The sequence below is a fragment of the Argiope bruennichi genome, chromosome X1 (assembly GCF_947563725.1).
Source record: "Argiope bruennichi chromosome X1, qqArgBrue1.1, whole genome shotgun sequence".
Lineage (NCBI taxonomy): Eukaryota > Metazoa > Arthropoda > Arachnida > Araneae > Araneidae > Argiope > Argiope bruennichi.
In genome coordinates this window covers 29,000,745-29,014,321 of record NC_079162.1, presented here as the reverse complement: position 1 = coordinate 29,014,321, position 13,577 = coordinate 29,000,745, and the positions used below count along the sequence as shown (strand labels likewise).

General features: G+C 28.8%; 1 protein-coding gene across 1 annotated transcript in view; it reads left to right on the top strand.

Annotated features, from left to right (window-relative positions):
* The window catches only part of LOC129959109 (lysosomal-associated transmembrane protein 4A-like), a 31,985-nt gene that overhangs the window by 13,825 nt on the left and 4,583 nt on the right, over positions 1-13,577 (top strand). Inside the window, exons 3-5 of the mRNA XM_056071925.1 lie at positions 7,169-7,379; positions 9,826-9,902; positions 11,444-11,662. Of these exons, the coding sequence (XP_055927900.1) occupies positions 7,169-7,379; positions 9,826-9,902; positions 11,444-11,662 (507 nt within the window). The remainder of the gene's footprint in view (positions 1-7,168; positions 7,380-9,825; positions 9,903-11,443; positions 11,663-13,577) is intronic.

The following is a 13,577-nucleotide window of genomic DNA, read 5'->3' as shown; positions in this document are numbered from 1 at the left end:
AATAAAATAAATAAATAAATAAAAATGAGGCTATTTTTGTTCCATCCGAATGTACAGTAGTCAACAAAAATAGGACACCCTTGTAATTTTGTTATTTATCATCACATCTTCGCAAATTTGGTATCGATGGAAATAACTCGAAGGGGCAGGTTTGTTGAGATAGATAAACTGATAAACTGAGTTAATTAACATAGTTAATTACTCCCTCGAAATAAAATTTCCCCTTACGGTTATCAGTTTTTTTCCCCCCTCTTTTTTCTTCTGCTGAATCGATTTGTCGTAATGACATTTACATCTCAATATATTTTTTACGTTATTCTGATGATAATTTCAAGAGCTATAGGGTTTCACTAAAATGACGTTTCTAATGTTAAGTGAGTCATGAATTTTCTGCGATATCTCTAAAATTTTGTATATCTCTCAAAACATTTTTCATTCACCTAAAGAAAATTATCATATTTCATAAAGTTGCGAAATAAATGCATAAATAATACACATTTAATATTTTTTAATGCATTTTTAAAGATGAATGTGAGAAAAAGTGAATACTTACATAATATCATTTTTGCATGGGAGCAAAACTAATTTGCTAAAATACCGGAATCCAGAAAATTGTGCGCATACTTCAAAAAGTTTTTCAAATATCCACAAAAACTGTAGAATTCCCACAGTCGATTTGCAACGCCCCTATTTCTTGAGGGACTGTATATAGTATTTGGGTTCTATGGGAAGAGAAAATTTAAATTGTTTAGCCAGAATATCAGCAAGATATTATTGAAATCTTCAATAGCCATAATTCCATTTATAATGTTAGCAAATGAAAAAAAAAAAAAAAAATCCTTAATTACATCATTCAGCTCTATGAAGAAAGAAAGTTTGAATGAAATGAAATAGCCGTTTTAATGAACTAGCATGTCAAGTGAATGCTAGTTATTCCCTTCCAATCACATCGGCATTTCTGTTGTACTATCCACCAAGTGTAACGATATTCTTTCTATTTCTGTGGTTGGGACAAAGTTTGAATCCATTGACCTGAAATTGGAAGTTAGTGTACAAATCGTTGACATTCATGTTTTCTATTAAAGAACCAGAAGCAGCCATAGTATCTAATTACCTGTGGTTGTAATAAAGTTTGTGGAACAAATGTATATGCGTGAAAGGCCTTTGGTGTATTAGCATTTGAGAGAACTACAGGTATTGAAGCTGCCCTAATATCGAAGCAACATACATTGTCGGAAAGGATAACGATATTTTATAATCAGAATGAATAGTGACAGTAAAATTATTTGAAATTATCTAGATAATTATCTGATTGCAGTATTTTTAAATAAAATAAAATTGCGGTACAATGTAAATGTTTTTTCTCTCTTACAATAGTGTCAATTCTTAATTTAAAAAACTGTGCTCTAAACTTTGCGCTTAATGAAAATTCTGCTTTGTTTGGTGTTTTGAAAGATTCGATTTTAGACTCTTCTAAACTGAAGTGCACAAATTTAAAAAAAAGAAAGGCTAATTCTGTTAGGCTTCTAAGAGCATCATTAGCAAAACATAAAATTGTACAGAATTTCGAATATTTAACTAAATAGTATTTATTATTTTACATTTTAGCATCAACAGTTTTTTAAATGCTTACTTAACATACTTAAATTTAGAAAATTATCTTTGAAAAAATTTCATATTTTACTTAAATTTTTATGTAAAATTTGTTATTACAGAAAATCTATTATTTTGGAAAATTATGCCTGGTATAAGTTTTAATCAAATGTAATAATTTGCAGAATAATCAATTATATATGTTTATGAAAAACCCTAGTTGTAACTTGTTTTATAAGCAAGATATAACCATTTTATGGTATGACTTTTAATTTTCAAGGGGAAAGGAATAAGGGGGGAAGCTACCTTCTCAGATGTGGGAACTTTTCGGTTCTCATTTTTTGAAGGTTAAAAGAATATTTGACTAAACTGTGAAAAGTGTATAATTTTTTCTCCAATTTGCAATTTTTCGCAATTGCAATGGACTAATTGTATAAACATTTGACATGACAGCCATCTTATCCCAGATCTTATTTCATCTTATCCCCATCTTATTTCAGATACATGTATTGTGTAAATCCATGAAAACAGAGTGCAGCAGCTGCAGATTTTAACCATATATCTTCCCAGATATCTGCATTTTTTTTAAATGCCAGAAATATGGATGTTCTTAACTTTCATGTCAAAGTAATGATCCAATTTATAGTAAATGTCGTGAATCTGGTCATGATATGAATATTTGTATTTCTTACATTTTAAATTGTAGAAACTGTTCTGGACCGCCATGCTGGATCCTTAAATCTTGTCTGTCCTACTTGGAATTTTGAAAAAGAAGACATTTCCAGTAATATCAAATGTAAAATAAATTTTTTAGAAGCAAGATAAATTTTAAGTGGCTGAAAGCAGGTGTTACCTTCTTTTCTATATTATACAGGGTGCGGCAGAAAAACCCGGACAAACAAAATTTAATATAACTTGATTTAAAATAAATAAATTAACAAAATAAAACAAATAATAGTAAGATTAGACATTTACTGATAAGTAAATTTAATTTGTTTCAAAGTGGTCGGCTTTTGCAGTGATGCGGAGGCGCAAAAGCTTATTGAAATTTTCAGCAATGGGCCTCAAGTCTTCTTCCTTATCCCAATCCCGCAGAAGCCATTGCTTTAGAGAGTCCAAACTTTTATGCCGTTTATTGCAAGCCCTAGTGCCAATCCATAATTAAAATGTATGGTCCAAAATGGACCATACACTTTAATCATGGGATTGAGATTTGACGAGTATTATGCTCATTCTCCAGATGATATCACGTCCAAAAAATTTTCCTTCCACCAGTCTTCTGCCTTTTTAGCCTTGTGAATTGATGCTGAATCTTGTTGAAACTCCCACTTTACATTGCCGAAGTGCGTTTTGGTCCACGGAAATATAAAAGCTTCTAAAATGTCCCACTGGTATTCTTTTTTGAATTATTTTAGCTCTCTCATTTACAAAAGCTGAGATGTTTTGCAGCTTTCGCAAATTATGCCCCAGACACTGACCGACTTTGGATGTTTGCAATATTCAATAATTGCTTAAGTGCTTAGTGCGTCTACAGACCAGAACCCTTAGTTCTAGGAGTTACGAGCTTTTGGACGGTAAAAAGCTTCTCATTAGTGAAAAGGAATCTATCTGAATGCTGACATGCGGCCCGTTTCAAAAGTTTTCGGCGTCTTTGGAGCCGTACGAGTTTGTTTTCTTCATTGAGAAACTGAAATTTTTGGATCTTGTGAGGCTTCAATCGAACTCTGATTTTGCCATTCGTTGTACTGATCGGTTCCTTATCTCCAGTTCACCAGCGATCTTCCTCATGGAAACCTACGAATTTCATTGAACTCGCCTTTTGATAATCTTACGGCTACTGAAAGAGTTCACCATACGTTTTAGTTCACTTCCTGGACTTTGACCATCATTGCCAATCTCTTTGAAATGATAAATTACTTCAGACACTATTTGCCGAGGCACATTAAGCAAACGAATGACTTCATACCGTTCGTTTTCCAACTTTAAAATAGCATATATTTTGCTTGGCATTGTAAAAAGGCCAAAACTCAGTACATAAACTAAAAGATCCATTATAAAATATGATATTATTGAAGAGGTAGACAAAAAGAAATGAACAAAAATTAAAAAGAACTGAAGTAACTTTTATTCTATGATGTAATAACTTTGTCCGAGTTTTCGTGCCACATCCTGTAAATACCACCTAAAACAAGCAGCAGCCAACTAATATGACCATGAAGCAATTACTAGTAATTTATCCATCCCCAACATTGCATTGTGACTGCTTTTCTATTTAACCACTAGTATGAGAAACAATTCACTAAAGAAAATTACATTGTCAACTCCCAACTTTTCTTAAAAAAATATAACAAATTAAAATCCCTTGGAAATAGCTCTTGAAAAACTCTTGTCTCTGAAACGAAATGCTCTTATGAATTGGATGTGGAATTTAATCCTTATGCTCTGCTGAAGAATATTTCAAAAGGTGTTGAAAAGCATAAAAAAGAAACATCAGATAAAAGTCACTCTTAAAGTATCCGAACACGTTCGGAGAACTTTTTTAGAAAAACATTGTGTAGACATACTTTAACCATATTTCTGGGTTTATGACTAGTCAAAATTAGTAATAAGATGCAAATATTTGAAATAAACATTAATACTTTTTGAAAATTGGCATTTAATAGCATAAATTTAAGCAAATTCTTAAAATACTTCAAATTGGCAACACCAAAATTATTACTCTCATCCGAACAAAACTTATACCAAAATAAACTACATAGTTTTCTTTAGGGAATGAACTACAAGCGTATGGTTATAATAATAAATAAAAATTTTAGAATCAGTCGAAGATTTATCATGAAAATTTTAGTAAAATTTATGACGTTATTATTCAAAAAATAGGCTGTAAATTAAAAAAAATATTCACTCAATCTAAATTCTTTTACCTAAAGAAAGTATAAAGACCTAAAGTACCTAAAGAAAGTATAAAGACAAATTCCATCAAATTTCATAGTAATATGATAATTATTTTTTGAGTTAATTATATATAAGTGATGATAATTGTTATGATAATTATATATAAGTGAGCAAAAAATAAATAAAAATCAATTTTGAGAAAAATGCATTTAAAGTATACAGTAACATGTTTTAATAATAAATTATGTGTGTACATACTTAAAATTCACCACATGTATAGGTCATAGCTTCTTCTTCCTCGGCTTTTAATAATTTCCCTTTTTTAATCATTTAAATTTTTTTTTTCTGGCAATATTTGCATTTGGCAGTGAATGGCGCCTATAATTATTTATTCTGTTTTTATCGAGCTCAGTAAATGCTATAACTGCATTCGCACTAGGATACAATTCAGTGATCTTAAGGATATTCAGTACTCCTATAAACCCTTCGTTAAAATGTATTACAGGCATAAATGCCCCTAATCTGAGGGTTTGGAGCTCAGCAAAGACATCTTTAGGTACAAATTTCCACAAATCACCGTTGAAAATTCTCATTAGCATTTTGTGTTTTTCTGAGCAAAAAAGTTTCCGTATTTAAAACTATATCTTTGTTTATACAAATTTTTAACATGTTTTTGGCCTTTTAAATCGATACTTCCGGTTATTTAAATGCCTAGTTCCGGTTTACCGATCATTACCGAAATATCAATATTTTGACTTCTAATTAACGTAGAGACAAAAGTAAACCTGTTTTGAATAGCTCAAAGACTGGTCTATCCAATAAAATATTTTTAAAAGAATGTCATTTTTAGCGAAAATTGACCTTTTCAACATGTTCGGATACCTTAATGGCTTCCTTGAGTTCATGATACTCCATGGTATTTCTGTATCACATTTTGTCTCATTAAAGCTTTAATTCTTGGAATGTATTCCATCTACATTGCACTTCAGGAGACTTACTTGAAGCCTACCAAAAATAAAATGTTTAGCAAAATCAAGAGAAGATAATAGTTAAGCTTTTAAAGGAGTTACCCTTATAGTCTTTCTTGATACTCCTTCCCTTTTTTTTTTTTTTTTTCCTCTCCTTGCTTATAATTTCGCAGCTTATTGCAGTCTGAGTTATGTTTTCTAACACTCGAATAAATATTTGCAACCCTGTATTTGCTTCCTACTACTAGTATCATTGAAAGAGATATCAACAAATTAGATAAATAAATATAAATGAAATTAATCATCTCGCAAAGCACAAGATGAAAAATATTGTAAATGAAGCTGGATGTAAAGACGATTTTTCTAACACTTTTTTCAATACTGAAAGTATTGCATATAAGGTTTCAAGAACTGGGCAATGTATCTAAGCTCTTAATATGTTTTGTTTAGCCAAATTATGTACATTTTTGTGTTGTTGTGTTATGTTATGTACATTTTTGTGGGTCTTGAAAAGTAGAGAGGATGTGAAGAAACCGCCGTGTTTGGAAGTGAAATGAAATGTTTGGGCTATCTTTAGTGCCTACACTGTTTTCCTCTATTATGATTATAATTTGTATAAAAATCAAAACTATAAGTATTATACATTGACGTGTTTATATTGTCTTGATATTTGTGATGTGAAATGTATGCATTTAAAATGTTTTATACCAGTATTATATTTTATTTGGAAAATGCAAATGATTACGGATCGGTTTAAGAGACTATTTTGAGCAATTCAACAAATGAAAGAGGAATTGGGGGGTTTTAAATTCCTTATAAAATCGAGATAGTTTTGAAACAAACCTATTTAACAAATGGAGGTAAGAGAGTGAGTAGTAAGGCTTCAGTTGTTTATTGTGGAATTCTATATGAAATTTATTGTTGCTTAATTCTTTTCTAATTTATTTTGGAATATCTCCCTTGACAAATTAATATCAAAGCTTATTATTCCTTTTATAGATGATTTAATAAGTGCGTTCATTGTGAATACGCGTCAATCCGAATCTTCATTTTGGAATAGTCAATGTGTAATTTTTTCATCTAATAAAAATGAAATTTTATTTGCTTTATTATGATTTTTTGCAAACTTTGTTATGCAGCCATTTGTATTGCGTTTTTTTTTTTTTTTTTTTGGAATATGAATCATCGCTTAATTTTAAAAGGAGCGACTTTAAAAAATAAGCTCTGCATCTCATTGGTTAAAAATACTCATGATTTTTATTTGGAATACTAAAATCTGGGCAATTCTTTTTAAATATACCATTTAATGCACCATAAATGTAAGGTTTATTATTTGACATTCAAGTGATTATTTTAGTAATGCATTAATGCAAAAATAAATAAACAATGTTTTAAAAATAAAAAATATGCTTATTGTTATCTTTATTTTATTCATTTATTTGCTGTTTTTTATGCAATAAAATTTTTAATATGATAATTTGCCTTCATATGAAGTTTAATTAACTGAAATAGGAATTTTTGAAGATCCTTTAAAACTCTGAGATTACATACTTTGAATCGCAATATATATTTGGGATTATTTTATAACAACTGTCTAAAATTATGTTACCAAGAAATTAAAGATTGTATGAAAATAAGATTGAAAGAATAATTATTTAAATATACTTAGTTTGTCAGCATATTTTATTTTTGTTAATTTCTTCTCTATTTAGGTACTCCATCTTTTGGCTTTAACTTTATTATTCAGTGTTTTGATTCACCCAGAAGCAAGAAGTCGATTTACTGCATGGGCAACATCTGGAACTGCCACTCCTCATGATGTAAATGGGATTTTGACATCAGAATATTATAGTCCTCAATTACCTGATATAAGTGCAGGACCAGCTGCAAACTATGCATTTGGGCACGACAAACATCAGCTAAGTATGTAAAAATATTGTATATTTAACTGCGCCCTCCCACCCACTGTAAACATTTGAATTCAGCACCTGTTATTCTTCAATTAAACATGACATTTTGATAATATTCTGAAGTTAGTTTGAAAATGTGACAGCCCAGTATTATCTATTTTATATAGCTGTATGTATAAATTTATTCAGATTAGTTTAATTTTATTTTAAATATTATTCGATGATGAAAATATTTGAAATCAATTTTGAATATGCTGGAAATTGTGATTTTATGAATTCTTGCATCTACATTAAGAATATATATAGTTGTCGGTTGTAAATTCTTTAATGGGCAAAAAAGCAATGTAAATTTTTATTTGTGATGCATCATATAAGTCATAAGCATCATAAGACTCAAATTTTCAAAAAAATTCATTTGCAGTTGTAATATGCAGGCATAAAAATGATGAAATGCTTGAAAATAATAAAAACTGTTTATAACAAACTATGGGATAAGGAAGGTTCTTCGTTTATATTTACTTTAAGTTCAAAATAATGAGCCTAGAATAATAATGAGTCCAAGAATGAACCTTGATAAACTAATCACTATATATGCATCCTTAACAATTAGAAAACAGAATGATCCAAACACAAAAATAAAGTATACTGAATAATTTCCTATTAATATTTTACTTTTATTATGTTACCTGATATAAGTTTAATAATACATTCTGTAGAATTTGATGTCAAATAGCTTCAAATATTCTTTTTGACTTAACAAAGTTAAACAAGAATAAAATATAACATATAATTGCACATGTCAATGAGGCATTTATCAAAAAAAAAAAAAAAAAAAAATTCATGTAATTGAATAAAGCTACTGAAAATGGTTACCCGTGATTAAAAAAAAGTATGTGGATATGGTTTAGAGAAACAATAGGGGGGGGGGCGTTATCTATTGTTCCAGTTCGCCAAGTCTCTTGCTATTGCTTTTAGGGACTTACTGTTTTCCAATCTTCTGTTGTTTGATCAGATTATCTATAAGTTTTGTAAATCATAAGTTTTAAATCAAATTGAAGGATTGTAAATTGACACAAAACTATGGCATATACATTAGAGCTAATATATAATTACAAATCGATTTGCTATTATAGGAAAAGCAAAAGTGTTTATTTCTTATTTTCCTGATGTAGAAATTTTTTTTTTTTAAATCAGAGCAGAAGAATTATCTAATTCATGTTTTGAATTAAAGTTCATGAAATTATGATACTGGGAAAGATGGTATTGTTATTTAAGTCCTACATTTAAATAAATGATTAAATGACTGTCAAGATAAATATAATTTCTAGAAGCATATTGAGGTTAAATACAGATTATGCTTTAAAGCTATGAAACTAAATATTTATTGAAATGATCATATAAAACAGTAAGAATATCGAGTAATTAACTCTCCAGCTGCTTAACCCGCGATTTCCGTGGATTGGCAGTCAATCCATTTTTATCGCATCCTGCGTTTTTCGCAGCTTGGAGTGTTTATTTTTACGATGACAGATTTTTATTATATCATATTATTATCGTGTAACATGTAGTATTAGTTCACTTTGTTTGAAACTTATTTGCAAACGTCGCATCTAAATAGTGATTTTTTAAAAAATTACGAATTCAAAGGGTTAAAATAACTTATGTTATATTATTTTTTAAAATAAAATGTTTTATTAATTTTCTCTTTGAAGAACTTATGATTTAACATCTTTTTCAGTAAAACTGAATGACTATGACTAACATATATTATAATTGACTAGCAAATTATTAAAAATTTTCGTTCATTGATTAGTTTCCTTTGAATTTAATTTTCGACTATTTTAGTTTTTTGAACTGAAGCATTTGCAGAGTTTTAAATAAATACTATTTCCCATATAACATGAACTTGCATATAAGATAAGCTAAGAAGAGAAAACCGCTTTAAAAAATTTTGTGATGTAATGTAGTATTTTTTTAGTTAAAATTTAATAAATGATATTTTTGAAAATTTCATATAAATTTGTCTAGAAATTATCATCGTTATTTTTCAGTTCTTTTGTCATGGATTTCATTAGTTTTATTGTAGAGCTGTAACATCTTAAATAGAGGATTGTATGTTGGGTACTTTCACCAAACATTTGCTCTCTTGCATGTGAAAGTTACTATCTTAAATGTGTTTATTATCTTTAACATTTTAACTATTAACTTGGAAGTGGAATGCTATTTTGATATCATCTAGTATGAATCAAACCTAAGAGATTTTTACTGATAGCTTTTTGTAGTTGAAGATAGGACAAACCTCTCTTCAAGTTAAATTTGTATAGTTGTTTTTTCTAAACTTGTACAAAATTATTTTAATATCTATATCTTAGCGATAAAAGAAAATTTTAAAACTATTAAAAATTATTTTATACATATATATTAATATCAAAAATTAATAATTCTTTAATTTCTTACAGAAGATGTTCATGTAGCATTGGCAATTACTGTTTGTACTGGAATTCTTACTTTATTTTTACTTTATGGAACCATCAGAGTAAGTGGTTTTATTTACTCCATTTCTAATTTATATGTATTTTCTCAGTATTATTTTTTACCTTCTGTTGAAAGGAATTAAAATTTACAGTTGGCTAATCTCAACAAAATTTGAGAAAATTGGTAGTGGCATCTCATAATAGATAATCTGTATTTTATAATTATTTGCGTTTTTTTTTTTTTTTTTTTTTTTTTTTACTTCGGTAAGAAAAGTTCTTGCAAACTTAAATTTGTTATAAAGAAACTTATTAATTGTTGAATGAGGAATAATTAGATAATGCAAAAATTCTTATCACATGTTTTAATAGATTTAATTTCGTTAGTTTGAAAGTTAATTTTGATCATGATAGTGATATTTGCTCTTGTTAAAAGTTCAAAGTGATAGTGATGTTTGCTCTTGTTGCTCTCTAAAAGTTTGTTAATAATAGCAGCTCAAAAATAAAAAGAATTAATAATTAAATCCAGAAACAATAGTGCAATATAAATAAAAATTCTCTGGAACTGCTGTCATTTCTAGGCTCTCAAATTTAGAATTTTTACGACTTCATCTTTTTTCTAGAAAGTATATACGAGAAATTATGGATTTTACCATAAATCGTTTCTCTCTTTTTCTTCCTAAGGTCGCTACAAATTTCTAGACAAATTTCATGGCAACTGTTGCGTTTTTGTCTTCAAATATAATGAGAGTTTTATCCCATAAAATAGGCCTTTCTTGGATTAAAGCAATTAAAATTTCATTATCGATATTTAACTCACTCATGTTCATAATAGATGAAAACCTAAATTGTGTTTCACGCAGGAAAGTAAAACTGATTGTAAAAAAGTAGTTTTAGACATTCCAAAAAAAAAAAAAAAAAAAAAAAAAAAAAAACGCCGTGTGTGTAATTTTGCATTTGATTATGTGCGCCAGTACTTGGACGGCAACGGTAAAAATACCGTTGACTCCAGTGGCAGCCGACGTCTGCACAGCGTCCGCCAACGGAAAATTAACGGCGCGTTTATTTTTCCGTCTAATGTGTAAGCTCCAATTTACTTCAATGCACTATTGTTGTGGCGACGGTAAATTTACCGCTTCGGAAAGCTTCACTATGTGTGTAACCAGCCTAAGGCTGGTTACACAGAACAAAAGCTAACAAATCCCTTATTCCTCTTATTAAATTATTAATAAAATTAGAAAAAAGGCATTTTCCATATTTCAGCAGTAATTTTGGCCTATAAAAATTTTATATTATGACTATGATTATATTCACATTGTTCTGATAAGAATTTGCGAGCAGCGTGATCCGCTGGCACTTATATTAATGTTTTGGACAACAGTGCTTAGGGGGAAATAATCAAAATATTTTCTTCTTGTCATGTTGCACGAAATTTGTTTGAAAATTGTTTAAATGCAGACAGGTCGAAATTTGATAAGCTTTTTGTGCATGATTAGTGAATTAGTAATTTAGTTAGAAATCTGATGAATGAAAACTTTAATGGAAGTAGTTATGCATATAAGCTGAATATACTTTGATTTGACTAATAATTATAATCTCTTTCTAGGGTAAACCAAACTATTTGATGCCATTTTTCAGTCTCCAAGTATTTGATTTTATTATATCTGCCTTGACGGCTGTTGGTTATTTTTCATCTGTTCCTGATGTTCGTCGTATGCTGGAAGAAGCTTCTGACTTGCCTTTGCAGAAGGAGTTGTTGCATTTAAATCCAGAATGGCTCTGCGCTATTCTTATGATTGCTGTTGTTATTTGTATGATGCTGAAGGTATGAAATATTTCTTTAATGCTTTCTTTTCTGTTATTAAGGACTAGCCAATTTTTTTTCTAGAAATTCAATTCCAAATTTTTTTTCTAGAAATTCAATTTTTATTTTAAGTATATGTGTCTACCTTAAAATCTTCTTTTTGATGAAAGTTTTCAAAAATTGCCTTTGGGAATGGGTATTTGAAGAGCCGTAAAATTGCAAGCAATTAATTTAGACAGCTGTTTTCTTATTTCCTAGCAATATGTTCCTTAAAAGATATGTTAGCATTTCCGTTCTTTTATTTGCTTCTGGGAGTCCTCCCCCCCTTTTAATATTAGCTTGAATTTGGAACAGAGAAGTCGTTTATTGCTGAATGGTGTGTTCCTGCTATTTCCATTGATATTGTGAGAATTTTAAATTTAGTAGCAGTGGTGAAATACTGTAAAATATGTGACATGAATAATGCATGCAACTCTTTGTCTTCAAACTGCAGCCATCAGGAAACATTAAAATCTTTGCTGTATTTAGAATTTTGAAAAGATTATTGGTAAAGCAAGAGTTACAAGGCGATGCTGATTAGGATGATTCCAAAGATTTTGTGAAAGTAAAAGTTGTTTTGGGAGAGACCGCAGTCTCAAAGTGAAAACGCATGTATGAATATACAAAAAAAAAAAAAGACTCAGAGTAATAAAATGAAACACAGACATTTAGTTTAAAAGAAAAATTTAATGATAAACTATAGACGTTACATAATTATTATGCAATTGTTATCCATAACAGGCAGATAGAAGCTTAAAAAACATGCTCTTTACTTAGTAACAGCTTTTTTTTCTTTGTTGCTGTTGCAATCTAAAGCTTTGGGCGAAACTAAATGGCCCTGCTATAAATAGTGCAGCATGATGAAAAATAGTGAAAAAAACAAACAAACAATCATTCGGCGTCCCTTATTCAACTATAAAAAAAAAATCAGCTTAGCATTTTACAGTAAATTATTGCTCAGAAATTTTTACATATTCTGACAGAGCAATAACAAAAGTTTTAATAACTTCTAATAGATGATTTTGATAAAAGAAATTTTTGTTCAGTAGAAAAAAAATATATGCACAGATTGCAGTTTTATTATTTAATTCTGACTATTTAGATCTTATTGATAGATCTGGTTGTTAACCGTTCCCAAGTGTTAATACATATCAATTGATGATTGAAAACAACATGGCTGACAAAAAATGAATTCACATATAGGGAATCAGTTATTGTCTATTATAAAATTATTCAGGAACAGAGTAAAAAGTTTTAAAAAATTAATTTAAAATCAAATTAAAAAGGGTTTGACTAAAAAATATGATGAGTCTTAAATTTCCAGAGTGGCTTCAAATTTATTCATGCTGTTTTAAATTCTTTAAATTTATTTTCTGAAAAACTATGTCTTTTGTTATTTTTTTTTTATGGTAAACATCTTTTTGTAATATATTGAAATGAAATTTTGCCAAAATATTTTGTGTCTAGCTAGGTAAGAGCTTAAATCTAATTTTCGATTCATTATTATTTATTTTACCGACATTTTAGAGAAAAATTAGATAACCTTTATTAAAAATTTTAAGGATGTTTTTTTTTGGCCAAGTTGGGAAATTTTTAAAATTTATCGAATTGGTAGAAATTTTTTAGTTCATGTTAGTTATGTTAAGTATAAAAATTAATGAAATGTATTAAATCGAATTAGTTTTTGATATCTGGCGTAAATGCCTACATTTACTAAAATTTAGTAAAAAATTGGCCATTAATAAAAATTTTATTGAAATGAAGTTAAAATTTTTATTTTATTCTCCTCCATAATTTAAAATGTGTATTTCATTAAAATTTTGTAAATTTAGGACGAAGTGCTTCACATATCTTAAGATTTTAATTCACCTGTTTTTTATTTAATTTGCATTACCTT